The sequence below is a fragment of the Bubalus kerabau genome, chromosome 16 (assembly GCF_029407905.1).
Source record: "Bubalus kerabau isolate K-KA32 ecotype Philippines breed swamp buffalo chromosome 16, PCC_UOA_SB_1v2, whole genome shotgun sequence".
NCBI lineage: Eukaryota > Metazoa > Chordata > Mammalia > Artiodactyla > Bovidae > Bubalus > Bubalus kerabau.
The window spans coordinates 50,157,854-50,171,152 of NC_073639.1; the positions used below are offsets into that span (position 1 = coordinate 50,157,854).

General features: G+C 45.0%; 1 protein-coding gene across 2 annotated transcripts in view; it reads right to left on the reverse strand.

The window, feature by feature from the left end:
* Positions 1–10,507: 10,507 nt before the first annotated feature.
* The window catches only part of ADGRD1 (adhesion G protein-coupled receptor D1), a 177,804-nt gene continuing 175,012 nt past the window's right edge, over positions 10,508–13,299 (reverse strand). For both annotated transcript variants that reach the window (XM_055550008.1, XM_055550007.1), the window contains one exon: positions 10,508–12,861. In XM_055550008.1, the coding sequence (XP_055405983.1) occupies positions 12,766–12,861 (96 nt within the window). In that variant the 3' untranslated portion in view covers positions 10,508–12,765. The remainder of the gene's footprint in view (positions 12,862–13,299) is intronic.

Here is a 13,299-nt window from a genome sequence, read left to right on the forward strand (position 1 = left end):
CAGGGGACTCTCGAGCACGTTGTTCTCTGAGGAGCTGGATAGCAGCTGCTCTGTCCAGTCAGCACAGCACGGAAGGAAGAAATGCACCCACTGCGGCTGCATCGGGTTGGGCAAGACAGCTGTGAGTAACTACAAACCACAGTCCAGAGGCACTCACACAGGACAGAAGCTAATCTCCCTCACAAAACCCAAGCCTAGAGAAGTGTGGCCAGGACTGGCAATATTGTTCATGGTCATACGGAAGGAAGCTCCTCTGTCTTGTGTCTAGGAATTCCCCAATAGCTGATTCTTCCTCATGTTCCAAGATGGCTGCTTGAGCTCCAGCCCCCACATCTACATTCTGGCTAAAGCCATGGTCTTTATCTGACTCTACTCTCCCAACCTTCTCAGTTCAGTTGCTCAGTCATGTCCGACTCTTTGTGACCCCATGAATCGCAGCACGCCAGGCCTCCCTGTCCATCACCATCTCCCGGAGTTCATTCAAACTCACGTCCATCAAGTCGGTGATGCCATCCAGCCATCTCATCCTCTGTCGTCCCCTTCTCCTCCTGCCCCCAATCCCTCCCAGCATCAGAGTCTTTTCCAGTTAGTCAACTCTTTGCATGAGGTAGCCAAAGTACTGGAGTTTCAGCCTTAGCATCATTCCTTCCAAAGAACACTCAGGGCTGATCTCCTTTAGAATGGACTGGTTGGATCTCCTTGCAGTCCAAGGGACTCTCAAGAGTCTTCTCCAACACCACAGTTCAAAAGCATCAATTCTTTGGCACTCAGCTTTCTTCACAGTCCAACTCTCACATCCATACATGACCACTGGAAAAACCATAGCCTTGACTAGATGGACCTTTGTTGGCAAAGTAATGTCTCTGCTTTTCAATATGCTATCTAGGTTGCTCATAACTTTTCTTCCAAGGAGTAAGCCTTCTCAGCCACCTCCAAATTTGGAGACCAGCTTCACACAAAGCCATGGCACCCACGGCCTGTGTCCCGGGATGAGTGCTGGGAAAGTCAGAGTAACTCTTCCAGCAGAGCCAGGTGTGAACATTCTCCGTATCACTGGACAGAGACAGACATTGCATCCAATGTGGAAAGAACCTGCCCAGTATCCATCTATAGGGCTTCCCTGGTGGCTCAGTTGATAAAGAATCCACCTGCAATGTGGGAGACCTGGGTTTGACCCCTGGGTTGAGAAGATCCCCTGGAGGAGGGCATGGCAACCCACTCCAGTATTCTTGCCTGGAGAAACCCCATGGACAGAGGAGGTTGGTAGGCTACAGTCCACGGGGTCACAAAGAGTCGGACATGACTGAGCAACTAAACACAGCACAGCATCCATCTATAGGATCCAGCAGAGGGAAGGGAGAAAGTCAATACACTTAGGAAAGCTCTCTCACCCCAGGAAATCCGTAAAGCCAGGAATAGAACCTGGGGCCAGGGATGCTTGCTGTTTAATCGACAAACACAGCTTGAAGCAGAGGAAGCTCCAGAATATCCAATTAAGTGAACAAGCTACACAGATGCAGCCGTCAGGCCATTAACTCGTTTATCTGGACAGACTCCATTTGGTCCATTACTCTTCGTGATGAAGTCTCCCCCAGGAATGGCTGCCAAGCTGGAGGAATGGGCTTGAGGAGATGACAGGGCAGCCTCTGAGAAGTGTCCCCGCCCCGTGGACTCTGCAACTCCCCTCAGCCCTCCCTCCCTTAGCCCCAAGCAGGAGGCACACAGGGCCCTTCCTGCTGCTTGGGGACATGGAGGGGAGCCCAGCTGTGAGCAACAGGGAACTCTGCTGGTGTCTCTCCTGGCTGCACCTCCAGGACCATCCACAAAGCCAGCCTGCCTGCAGACAGGAGCCCCAGTCCTCTCCATCTTTTCCACACCTATCCTCGGGGGTCAGCTGTGGCCTGGCCACCTGCCCTCTGTCACACCATGGCTCCAGGTTTCCTGGGCAGACACCAGTGTCCCCTCACACATCATCCCGTGCCTTTGAGCAAACCAATCTCTGGGAAGGAGAATGGGACCACAAAGGCCATTTTTTAAATATCTTTAATTTTTTTTATTATTTATTTATTGGCAGCACTGCACGCATGCAGGATTTTAGTTCCCCTACCAGGGATCGAACCGACAACCCCTGCATTGGAAGCAGGGAGTCTTAACCACTGGACCACCTGGCCATGTGAACCAACGACCCACCTAGGCCATTTAGACCCATCAGGATGTGCCCCTGCATTGGGGCTGGGTTACCCTTCCCTGAGTCACCCAAGAGATTCAGCGTTCTCTCAACAAAGAACAAGGGGTCTTGGATGGAGACCCCGTGTCTGCTGCACCTGCTGCTGCTGTTCGGAGGACGGAGTTCAAGCTGCTGCAGCTTGAACTCAAAAGTCACACTGACTTGAAGAAATTGATCTCTCTGTTTCAGATTCCACTCTGCCTGAGTGGGAACTTAACCTTGGGGGATTTGAGGATTCTGTACCCACTTTCTGTCTTGTTTCCAGCACTGAGTCCACGTCCCAGGGGGTTTATGCAACACCAAAGTTTCCAGGAGGGAAGATCAGAGCCCTGGGAACTGCAGTCGAGACCCTGCATGCTGGCTTCTTTGTTCTAAGGTCTCTGAGTCTCCAGGGAGGCGATAAAGAGGTCAGGGGGTTAGAGGAGAGAAAGTATCTTCTCCGCAGCCAATGTGCACTTGGCTAAGTGACAGAAAAAAAAATGGCAGCCAGAAAACAAGGAGTCATAGCTCCCTCTCATCATATTATCAACAACTACCCTACTTTTCGCAGGAAGTGCTTTATCAAAGCCTTTTTCCATCTGCGGGGAAGGGCATTCCTGACTTCCTAGCCCCCTCTGGGCTTCCTGTCTCCCCAGAGAGGGAAGAAACACTCTATCACTAGAGAAACAGTTCTGAGAGTCACCTCCCTAGACACAGACTCTCTAAAAGATGGAGATTTATTATAATATTATAGAACATTTCTCCTACCTCACGTATTAACATCACAGCAAAAAAGAGCCAGTATATTAATATATTAGGTCGAAAGTGCTGTAAGATGCAGGCTCTATGACGAGTATGGTCCATAGGGAGAGTTCAAAGTCAAGAGCAAAGAAGGAATTGAAGCTCAGGCACCTACGGCTATAGTGAACATTCAACACAGCTCGGCTTCTAGTCAGATTAACATAAATCCTTACACTAAAGACCTATTTACCTCAGTTTCTAATACCCAGTACAAATATGTTTAGCTTTCAATAACAAGAAAAAAATTGTAAGGCAATTAAAACGACAAAAGGCAAGTAAAACAACAAAGCAACTATCAGAACTAGACCACATACTATGACACAGTTGTTGACAGGAAATGTAAAATAACCATTATTAATATGTTAAGAGGGCTTCCCTGGTGGCTCAGATGGCAAAGAATCTACCCACAATGCAGGACACCCGGGTTTGATCCCAGGGTTGGGAATATCCCCTGGAAAAGGAAATGGCTACTCACTCCAGTATTCTTGTCTGGTGAATTCCATGGACAGAGGAGCCTGGTGGGCTACAACCCATGGGGTTGCAAAGAGTCGGACACAACTGAGTGACTGAGCACAGCACACAGAGTAACAGATGATTATACCATAAGGAAATAAATGACAACAAAGTCATGAGGAATGGAAGGGAGGAATAAGATTGCAGTGTTAAAGGTGGCTGAAGTATCAGTGGTACACTCTTATTTGAAGATGGATTTAGATTAGTTGAAATCTGTTTTGCAAACTTTAGAGCAATCACTTTTAAAAAAAATAGTATAAAAATATTTTGGAACCCAAAAGTCAGTCAGTCTGAATTCTACCAAGCATTTAAAGATGTTATACCAATTCTAAAAATCTAAAAAAATAAAGAGATACTCCATATTCATGGATTGAAAGATTCAATAATGTTAAGAAATCAACTGTTTAAGATTGATTTTTATACACTCATTGCAATCCCCATCAATACCTCAGCAACCTGAGATATATTGATAAATTGATTCTAAAAATTATATGAATATAATTCTAGGCAAAATACCAAGAATAGCCAACACAACACTGAAGGAGAAGAACAAAGTCTGGGGACTCACACCACTTCCTGATTTCAAGACTTCCTATAAAGCTGTAAAAAGCTGTAGTAATCAAGACAGTGTGGTATTGGTAGAAAAAAACCAGACACATGGACAATGGAACAGACAAGAGATCCCAGAATGAAAACCACGCACATACAGTCAACTGATATTTGACAAAGGAGCAAAGACAATTCAATGGCGAAAGGACAGAGCCTCAGATGAAGGAGACTGGCCCAACTGGATGTCCACAAGAATACTGATGGGCAAAAGAATGAGTCTTGACTCAAACTTCAAACCTTATACAAAATTTAATCTTAAAAGGATTGTATACTTAAATGTTTAAACTAAAACTATAACATGTCTACTTTCTCCAAAGGAGACAAACAAATGGCCAATAGGCACATGAAAAATGCTCAACATCACTAATTACTAGAGAAATGTAAATCAATGAGGTATCCATCCATCCATACCAGTCAGAACGACCATCATCAAAAAGTCTACAAATAACAAACGCTGAAGAGGGCATGGAGAAAAGGGAACTCCCCTACACTGTTGGTGGGAATGTAAATTGGTGCAGCCACTATGGAGAACAGTATGGAGGCTCTTTAAAAAACTAAAAATAGAGCTACCATACGATCCACCAATCCCACTTCTGGGTAAATATCCAGATAAAACTGGAATCTGAAAAGACACACTCACCACTATGTTCATAGCAGCACTATTCACAATAGCCAACACATGGAAGCAACCTAGATGCCCACTGACAGATGAGTGGATAAAGAATATGTGGTATATATATATACAATGGAATATTACTCAGCCATAAAAAAGAAAAACAATTAAAATGAATAGACTATATTTAATACCCTGTGACAAATCATAATGGAAAAGAATATGTTTATGTATATATATGTATAACTGAGTCACTTTGCTGTACAGAAGACATCAATACAATACTGTAAATCAAATATACTTCAATAAAATAAAAAATCTATAGCATGCCTAGAAGAAAATATAGGAGGAAATCTTTTTAAACTAAGATTTGTTAAATATTTCTTAGACATAATACCAAAAGTATAATTGACAAAAGATAAAATTAATATATTTCACTTTATCAAAATAAAGCATTTTCTCTGGAGTGACATCATCATGGCAGACAGAGTTTTCTACCATCTTACTGCCAAAGATCATCCATTTAGACAACCACCGACAGAGGAGAAAGCCTTGTGGAAATCCAGAAGTCCGGTGGAGAAGTTCCAGGTACTGTCACAGCGAAACAATCTGAAATTGGACGTGCTAAAAATGCAGAAGAGCAGTTTCACTTTACCCACATTACTCATTCCCTGCACGACTTGGGGCCAAGAGAGAGCTTCCTGGACTCTGATTTCTCCCACAGGGTAAAATGAGACAGTATGAGTGAGCACCTGGCTTCCCCAACTGTTCACGTTGCCAAAGACTCACATCTCTTTCATCCCATGCAAAATGCTAGGATGTGCTGCCTTACCAGGGGCAGGGAGCAGGCTGGGAGAACAGCAGACAGGGCTCTTGCATGAAAAAGACACAGACCCCAACACATTATAGACTCCATCAGGACGCTGGACCTTAATCCCCAAGCTGGCCCACAGGAACCCTCAGTGCTCCATGAGTCACACACACACATACACACACACACACACACAGATATACACAGACACACACATACACACACACAGATACACACACAGACACACACACAGACACAGACACATACACACAGACAGACACACAGACACACACACACAGAGACACACACAGACACAGACACATACACACAGACACACAGACATACACACACACAGACACACACACAGATACACACACACACACACACATACACACACACACAACCACCATGTGGCAGGTCCCTGTGCATACTACCAACTGCCGCAAGAGGAGGCTTTTGGAAGAGGACTGTGAGCATATGCAGAAATTTGGCCTGACTATGTGAGCCTGGGAGAAACCCCACAAATCTGAGCAATCAGCACCACCCTTGGGACAGCAAAAGGAAGCTCAGTACTCAGCCCAGAGCTTTGCAGGATGGAGAGAAGGTGTGTGAGCTTAAGAATTCTATTACAAGAGGGAATAAGATGTATGGAGTAGGTGTGTCCATAGAACAGGCCTGAGAAAGCCTCAGAACACTTAGAGCTGAGAGACGGTATCACACACACACACACAAAAAGATAGAGGACTCAAACAAAACTGGAAATTAAAGAGGTATATTACAACTAATACCACAGAAATACTAGAATTGTAAGAGTATACTATGAACAATTATATGCCAACAATTTGGAAAACCTAGAAGAATGAATAAATTCCTAGAAAGATACAACCTACCAACATTAAATCATGAAAGTAAAAAAAATCCAACTAATATTAAGTAATGAGGTTGAATCAATAATCAAAAACCTTCCGAAAAAGAAAAGCCCAAGACCAGATGGTTCACCAGTGAATTCTACCAAGAATGTAAAGAAAAACTAACACCATCCTTCTCAAACTCTTCTAACAAATTGAAAAGGAGAGAACACTTTCAAACTCATTGTACAAGGCCAGTATTACCAAGATATCAAACCCAGGCTAGGACACTACAAGAAAAGAAAACCACAGGCCAATATCTCTGATAAATGCAGATGGAAAAATTTTCAACAAAATGCTAGCAAACTGAATTCAACAGAATTTTGAAATAATAATAATAATACACCATGATTTATCCCTGGGATGCAAGGATGGTTCAACATATTCAATCAATAATGGGTTAAACCATATTAATAGAATGAAAGAAAAAATCATATTACCATCTCAATAGATGCAGAAAACTCTTTGGCAAAATACAATATTAATTCATGGTTAAAAACTCAACATAATAAAGGCCATACTTGACAAGCCCACAAATAACATATTCAATAATGAAAGGGTGAAAGCTTTCCCTCTAAGAGGATAAACAAGACAAGGATGCCCACTCCTACCACTCTTATTCAACACAGGAGTTGAATAACACTGGAAATCCTAGCCAGAAAATTAAGGCAAGAAAAAGAAATAAAAATCATCCAAATCATAAAGGGAAAAATGAAATTAGGATTTTTAGAAAACCCTAAATATTCCACCAAAAACTGTTGGAACTAACAAATGAATTCCATAAAGTTGCAGGATACAGGATCAATGTCAAGGAATGAATGGATAAATAAATGTGGCATATACATATAGATACACGTGAATATATATTACACACTGAATATTACTCAACTGAAGGAAACCCTGCAGTTGGAGACAACATGAATGTCCCCAAAGGGCATTTTTCCATGTGAAATAAGTCAGGCAGAGAAAGATAAGAACTGTATGACCTCACTTACTGGAAGAATCTACAAAAGCCAAACTCATTGAAACAGGGAGTCTATTGATAGTGCCAGAGACAGGGATGGGGCGGTAGGGTAGGGTGTTGGGGGTAGGTGAAATGGATGAAGGGAATAAAAAGGTACAAAGTCCCAGTTATAAAATAAGTAAGTCCTGGGGACATAACATACAACATGGTAACTGTAGTCAATAATGTTTTATTTGCATATTTGAAAGTTTTTGAGAATAGGTCTTAAAAGTTCTCATCACAAGAAAAGAAATTCTGTAGCAACATACTATGATAGATATTAATCAGACTTGTGGTGATCTTGCAATGTATACAAATATCAAGTCATTATGTTGTGCACCTAACAATATTATAATGTTGTATGTCAACTGTACCTCAATTAAAAATCATAAAGTTAGAAAAACAGACAGGAAGCAGGAAACTAGCCAATAATGAGAACAGAGCACCACCTCTACCCACCGCGCCCCCCACCCATGCCATACAGCCCAGGACTCACACCCAAACTCCCCAAACACGGTGAAAAAAGAGTTTAAAGGCCAATTGCAGCCCAGAAAAACAGTCCTCTGTGTCTGGACTCCAAGTGCTGAGGAATCTCTGCAGGAAAGACGGCCTGAGAACACTGCTGTGAAAGGCAGGTCTGTGGGCTGTGGCGGAAGGCCCACAGGGACCCAGAGGGCATCAGAACCCCTCTAGGACTGCGATGCGGCTCCACCTTGAGGCAACCTTTCTGGGGGCGCCCTGCCCCACCCATTACACTCAGGGCTCGCGGCTGATGGAGGAGGAAATCTGCGGCAGGAGGGGCAGCCACGGCACCCCACCCGGCCTGCACCCGCCTCCTCCAACACCAAGAGAGAGCCGGAATGATGCCCCGAGCGCTGACCCGTCTCCAAGATGGACCTAAACCGAGAGCAGGAGGCTCTGGTTCATGGTTTCACAGTACAGCTGGTGTGAGGGCATCATCTGACTCCGACCCTCAACAAGCCCCCTTCACCTCAGCCGTCAGAGCATCTGACTGAGATGCTCTCAGAGCACAGCGAGGAAGTACACAAAGAAGGGAAACGTTTCCCCTGTAGAGTCAGTGCGTTCATCCCCCGCTTCCACGAGAAAGAGGAAAAAGCAAGCCCACATGTGCAAGATACCTCAGCCCCAGCAGTGAGCAGAGAAATGCAAATCATGACATTTCACACCTACTAAGTTGGTGATAAAAACACTGATAATGCTCTTTGCTGGTAAAACATTTGGAAACCGAGAATATTAATAAGTTATCATTGGCAGTGAGAAATTACTTTCAAAATTTTGGCAAAATGTTTCAAGAGTGATGGAATTATTTACTCTTTTTGATGCAAAAATCCAATTTTGAAATTTTAACCTGGATAGTAATCAATATAAGAAAAAAAGTCATAAGCAGAAAGACCTCAAAGATACCAATACCCATCAATCTATGTAAAATAGATATAAAATACATTAAATGCATATAATATGAATATAACGAAATACTTATTATATATGTTGTATATAATATAGAGGGTTTCCTTGGTGGCTCAGCTGGTAAAGACTCTATCTGCTATGCAGGAGACCTGGGTTCGAGCCCTTGATTGGAAAGATCCCCTGGAGAAGATAATGGCTACCCAGCCCAGTATTTTTGCCTGGAGAATCCCATGGTAGAGGAGCCTGGAGGGCTATAGAAGCATAGCAATCATTACATTGTAAAATAGTGCCAAGTTTTGGTAAAATATATGTAATTAAATGTTTATGTATATACATTATAATTATGAATAATACCTAGTAATATGGAAAACAGTTTAAGAGAGTACATCAACTTAACTTTTGTTATATTATTTATTTATTTGGCTGTGTTTGGTCTTAGCTGCAGCATGTGGGCTCTTCCGTTGCGGCACGTGGACTCTCTAGCGGTGGCACACAGGCTCCAGGGTGCACAGGCTCAGTAGTTGCATCACGAGGACTGGCTGCTCCACAGCATGTGATCTCTTAGTTCCCCGACCAGGGATCAAACCCACTTCCCCTGCACTGCAAAGTGAATTCTCAAGCACTGGACCACCAGGGAAGTCCCTACAGTATGTCAGTACATCAAGTTTAAAAGCAGATGTCTGCATAGCAGACAAGATGTAGAACCAAGTAGATCACGTGTAAAAGGAACCAAGAGAAACATGACAAAGCAAATGAATAACTATAACTGGGAGGATCTTTGAACCTCCCATGAAGAATCACCAGTGTATATGTGTGTGTGTGTGTGTGTGTGTGTGTGTGTGTGTGTGTAACCTACAAAAATACAACAAACTATGCCATACATGCATGCTCAGTCATGTCCAATTCTATGCGATCCCATGGACTATAGCCTGCCAGGCTCCTCTGTCCATGGGATTTTCCAGGCAAGACTACTGGAGTGGGTTGCCATGCCCTTTTCCAGGGGATCTTCCCAACCCAGGGGTTGAACCCAGGTCTCCTGCATTGCAGGGAGATTGTTTACTGCCTGAGACACTAGGGGTTCACAACAAACTAGCGACTATAACAAAAGAGAAGCAGACTCACAGATACAGAGAAGAAACTAGTGGCCATCAGTGGCGGTGGGGCGGTACAGGGTGGGGGAGTGGGAGGTACAGACTACTGGGTGTGAGATAAACTACAGAGCTGTATTGTACAACATGGGGAATACAGCCAATATTTTGTAATAACTGTAAATGGAGTGTTAACTTTAAAAACTGTACAACATTTTTTAATAAAAATAATAAACCATATTTAAAGACTTGGTATATAAAAAGAATATAAAATAGCTCGATAATTCTTTGATATTGTGTTGAAATATTTTTGATATATTAGCTAAAATATGTTGGTAAGTTAAAAAAAAAAAGCACCAATATTCCATGCAATACATTAACCTGAGGAACACAGGGCTGCAAAAATCCCACTGTCTGTCGTTCTTCCCTACCCAGGGAGGCAACCAGGGAGGCTCCTGGGTAGGGTGGGGCATCGTCCATGGCACAGTCCCCAGAGCCAGAATGTGCTGAGGACATAGAAAGCACTGAGTAGAAGTCTGTCGAGTGAATCCCAGGATAGGATTTTACCCATGTGCGTTTCCCTATAGATTTTTGTCAAGAGACACACAGTCTTGCTTGCCTTTCACCAGCAAAAGATGCTAAAAACCACATTTTACTTAAAGGGCATTAAGAGTTTATTTCATAAAAGTCACAACACATATTCACTACATAGTGGCATTCATCACCTTTTCTGTGCTATAAACTACTTTAAACACAGAATTCTTTCCAATTGCTTATCTTCGGCCAAATTACATGTAGATAATTGAGTGCCGCAGAAGCCAAAATATATAGCCTATAAATAAAGTGCACTACTCTCATTTTTAGAAATAAGAAGTTGTTCATTACTTCTCCTGATATATATTAGCTGTGTAGAGTGAATATGCAGAGTTAAAAAAACCAAAGAATTCTATGTAAAATAAAGACAGTTCCTTATTTGATTTGCTTCACCAGAAACTAAATAAGAAAAAAAAAATCCAAGTGTAAATCTTAGGAATACAGTGTTCTCACTTCTAGGTGCTCTTGGGCACAAGGATATAATGCCAAGTTACAGGTGACCTGGCTTCTGGAATCACAAGACACTTAGAGCGGGGCCAGGCATACTTTTCACCAAACACTGGGGTCTTTGCCTGCATCGGGCAGGTTCACCCCCCAGGGCACATCTGTGGGACCACACAGGGCACTGTCACAGGTGCTGAGGTTGGTACATCTGAGGACCCCTCCTCCCTGTGGAGGGATAGAGGTTAACCCCTCCATCAACATGCCACTGTGTCCCACCCTCAACACAGCAGGAGATGCTTGAAGATGACTGTTAATACTCATCGTCGTCAGGGCAGTTCCTTTACGAAGGTGCAAAGGAAGATGGGAGAAGGTCTACAAAACCACAGAGAAACTCACCAGGAGACAAAGCAGAGGTGAGGGGACGGGGCGGGACGGTCGTGGGGAGCAGGGGCTTTAATGCTATCGCCGTCACAGATTTCAAGGAAGATTTTCCAGTATCAAAAACAGGTTGGAATTTCTTACCCACACATTTGACAAGCACTCTCAGTGCGGTCATCACAGTGCAACCTTTCGCAGTCTTGTTTCCCAACGGTTCCATGGCGTCTTGGTTCACATCTAGGATCGCAAACCCTAGCGTTCCACGGGATCTCGCCCAAACATGGGGTCGTAAGGATCATTCCGTTTCCTAGGGGGCTGAGTCCAGGTCTAGGTCTATAAATAAACATCAACTCAGAAGACACAACCAATGCCACCTCCCACCTCCCTAGGTCGGTCAGGACAGGGGTTCTTGATTCTCCCCTGCATTCAAGCGCAGCCTGCCACGTGGCTCTATTTGTCAAGGCGTCTTTGCAGCAATGTGCAGTCACGTACCGTACCGTGCTACTCTCCACTGTAATCCACTTTTTGGAAAACTGGAAAAGCATTTGCAAGTGATGAGGAAGAAATCCTAGGGATGTTATGTCTTGGAAAACAGTGGCTCTTCTGGCCCATCGTGAACACAGAGAAGGCTCAGGTGCCAGGAAAGGAGGAGGGGGTGGATTTTAAGGCTGACTTTGAATCTGAAGAGCCAACACTCATAAGGAAGGGGCTGAGATGCTTTCGGAGCAAAAGACCCCACCCTCTGTGGAGCTCTTTGCCTTGGCGAGATCCCTATGCACAGACAGGGGCCTGGCAGCCAGCGTCTCCACCCCACAGCCCTGGGCATCAGCAGAGGCCCAGCGGGGCCATGCGAGCAGACGTGGGGCTGGCTCAGGCTGGCATCACCCTGCAGAAAGAATCCCTCTTTGGCAGGTGCCTGGCATTGGGGACCCTGTTGTTAGGTGGAGTCGGCAGGTGGAAAACATGCTCATGGGCAGCTGCCTCAGCCCGACCCTCCCCTGCAGACAGCAGGACTTTGGTCCAAAGTCCCCACCACAAGGCAGAGGTTAAACTTCTCACCCAGTGCTATGGCCCCTGTGCGCCCAGTGTGGAGGGTCCTGTGCTCTGTGTGCACTGGCAGGGATGAAGGGGAAGTGTGTGCCCCAGGGTCCTCTCCCCTCCTCTGTGTATCAGGCTGCAGGCAGACTGGCAGACTCTGTCACATGGGCAGGTCACAGGTGAGGACAGCTCTCTCGGGGCTGTGACCCCTGGGTCCAGACGGTAACGAGGAGAGGGTCCCAGTGGCGACGGCAGAGCATTGCTTGCGTTCTGTTTGCAGCAGGTAGAGGGGTTCTGATCAGCAGGCCGGCCGGGTCTTCAGCCTCTCTGCTCACACGGCAGACAGGTCCACGCGGTGTCCGGAGTGACTGCTCTTGTCCCAAGGGCTGAGCCTGGTGGAGCCCGTAGCAGGCCGGGTCCCGTTCATCTGCAAACCACAAAGGAGTGAGGAGTGAAGACTGCTCCCAGACAAGAAACCCATGGTGCCCCGGAGTGTGGAGAGCAAAGCCTTGGGCCAGAAAGCTGCCTGAGAATCCTCCCTAGTGGGAGGAAGGGGCACTGCTCCCCAGAAAAATGAGCACTTTTCCCCACCTTCTCGGCAAGCGTGTGCCTGCCTCATAGCCCCCAGCTTCTGGGGTGCACTCAACCCTGCAGTCATTCACTCATCAATCTGTCCTTCCTTCCTTCCTTCCTTCCTTCATTCATTCGCACATGTATTCATTCATTTGCAAATTTATTCGTCCATCTGCTTATTCGGTCATTCCCTCTGTGTTGATTTATGGAGCAGGCCATGCACCAGGGACTGAGGTAGGCTCTGAGGTCACTCCAGTGAGCCAAGCTGATCGGACTTTTGTTCTCGTGGAGC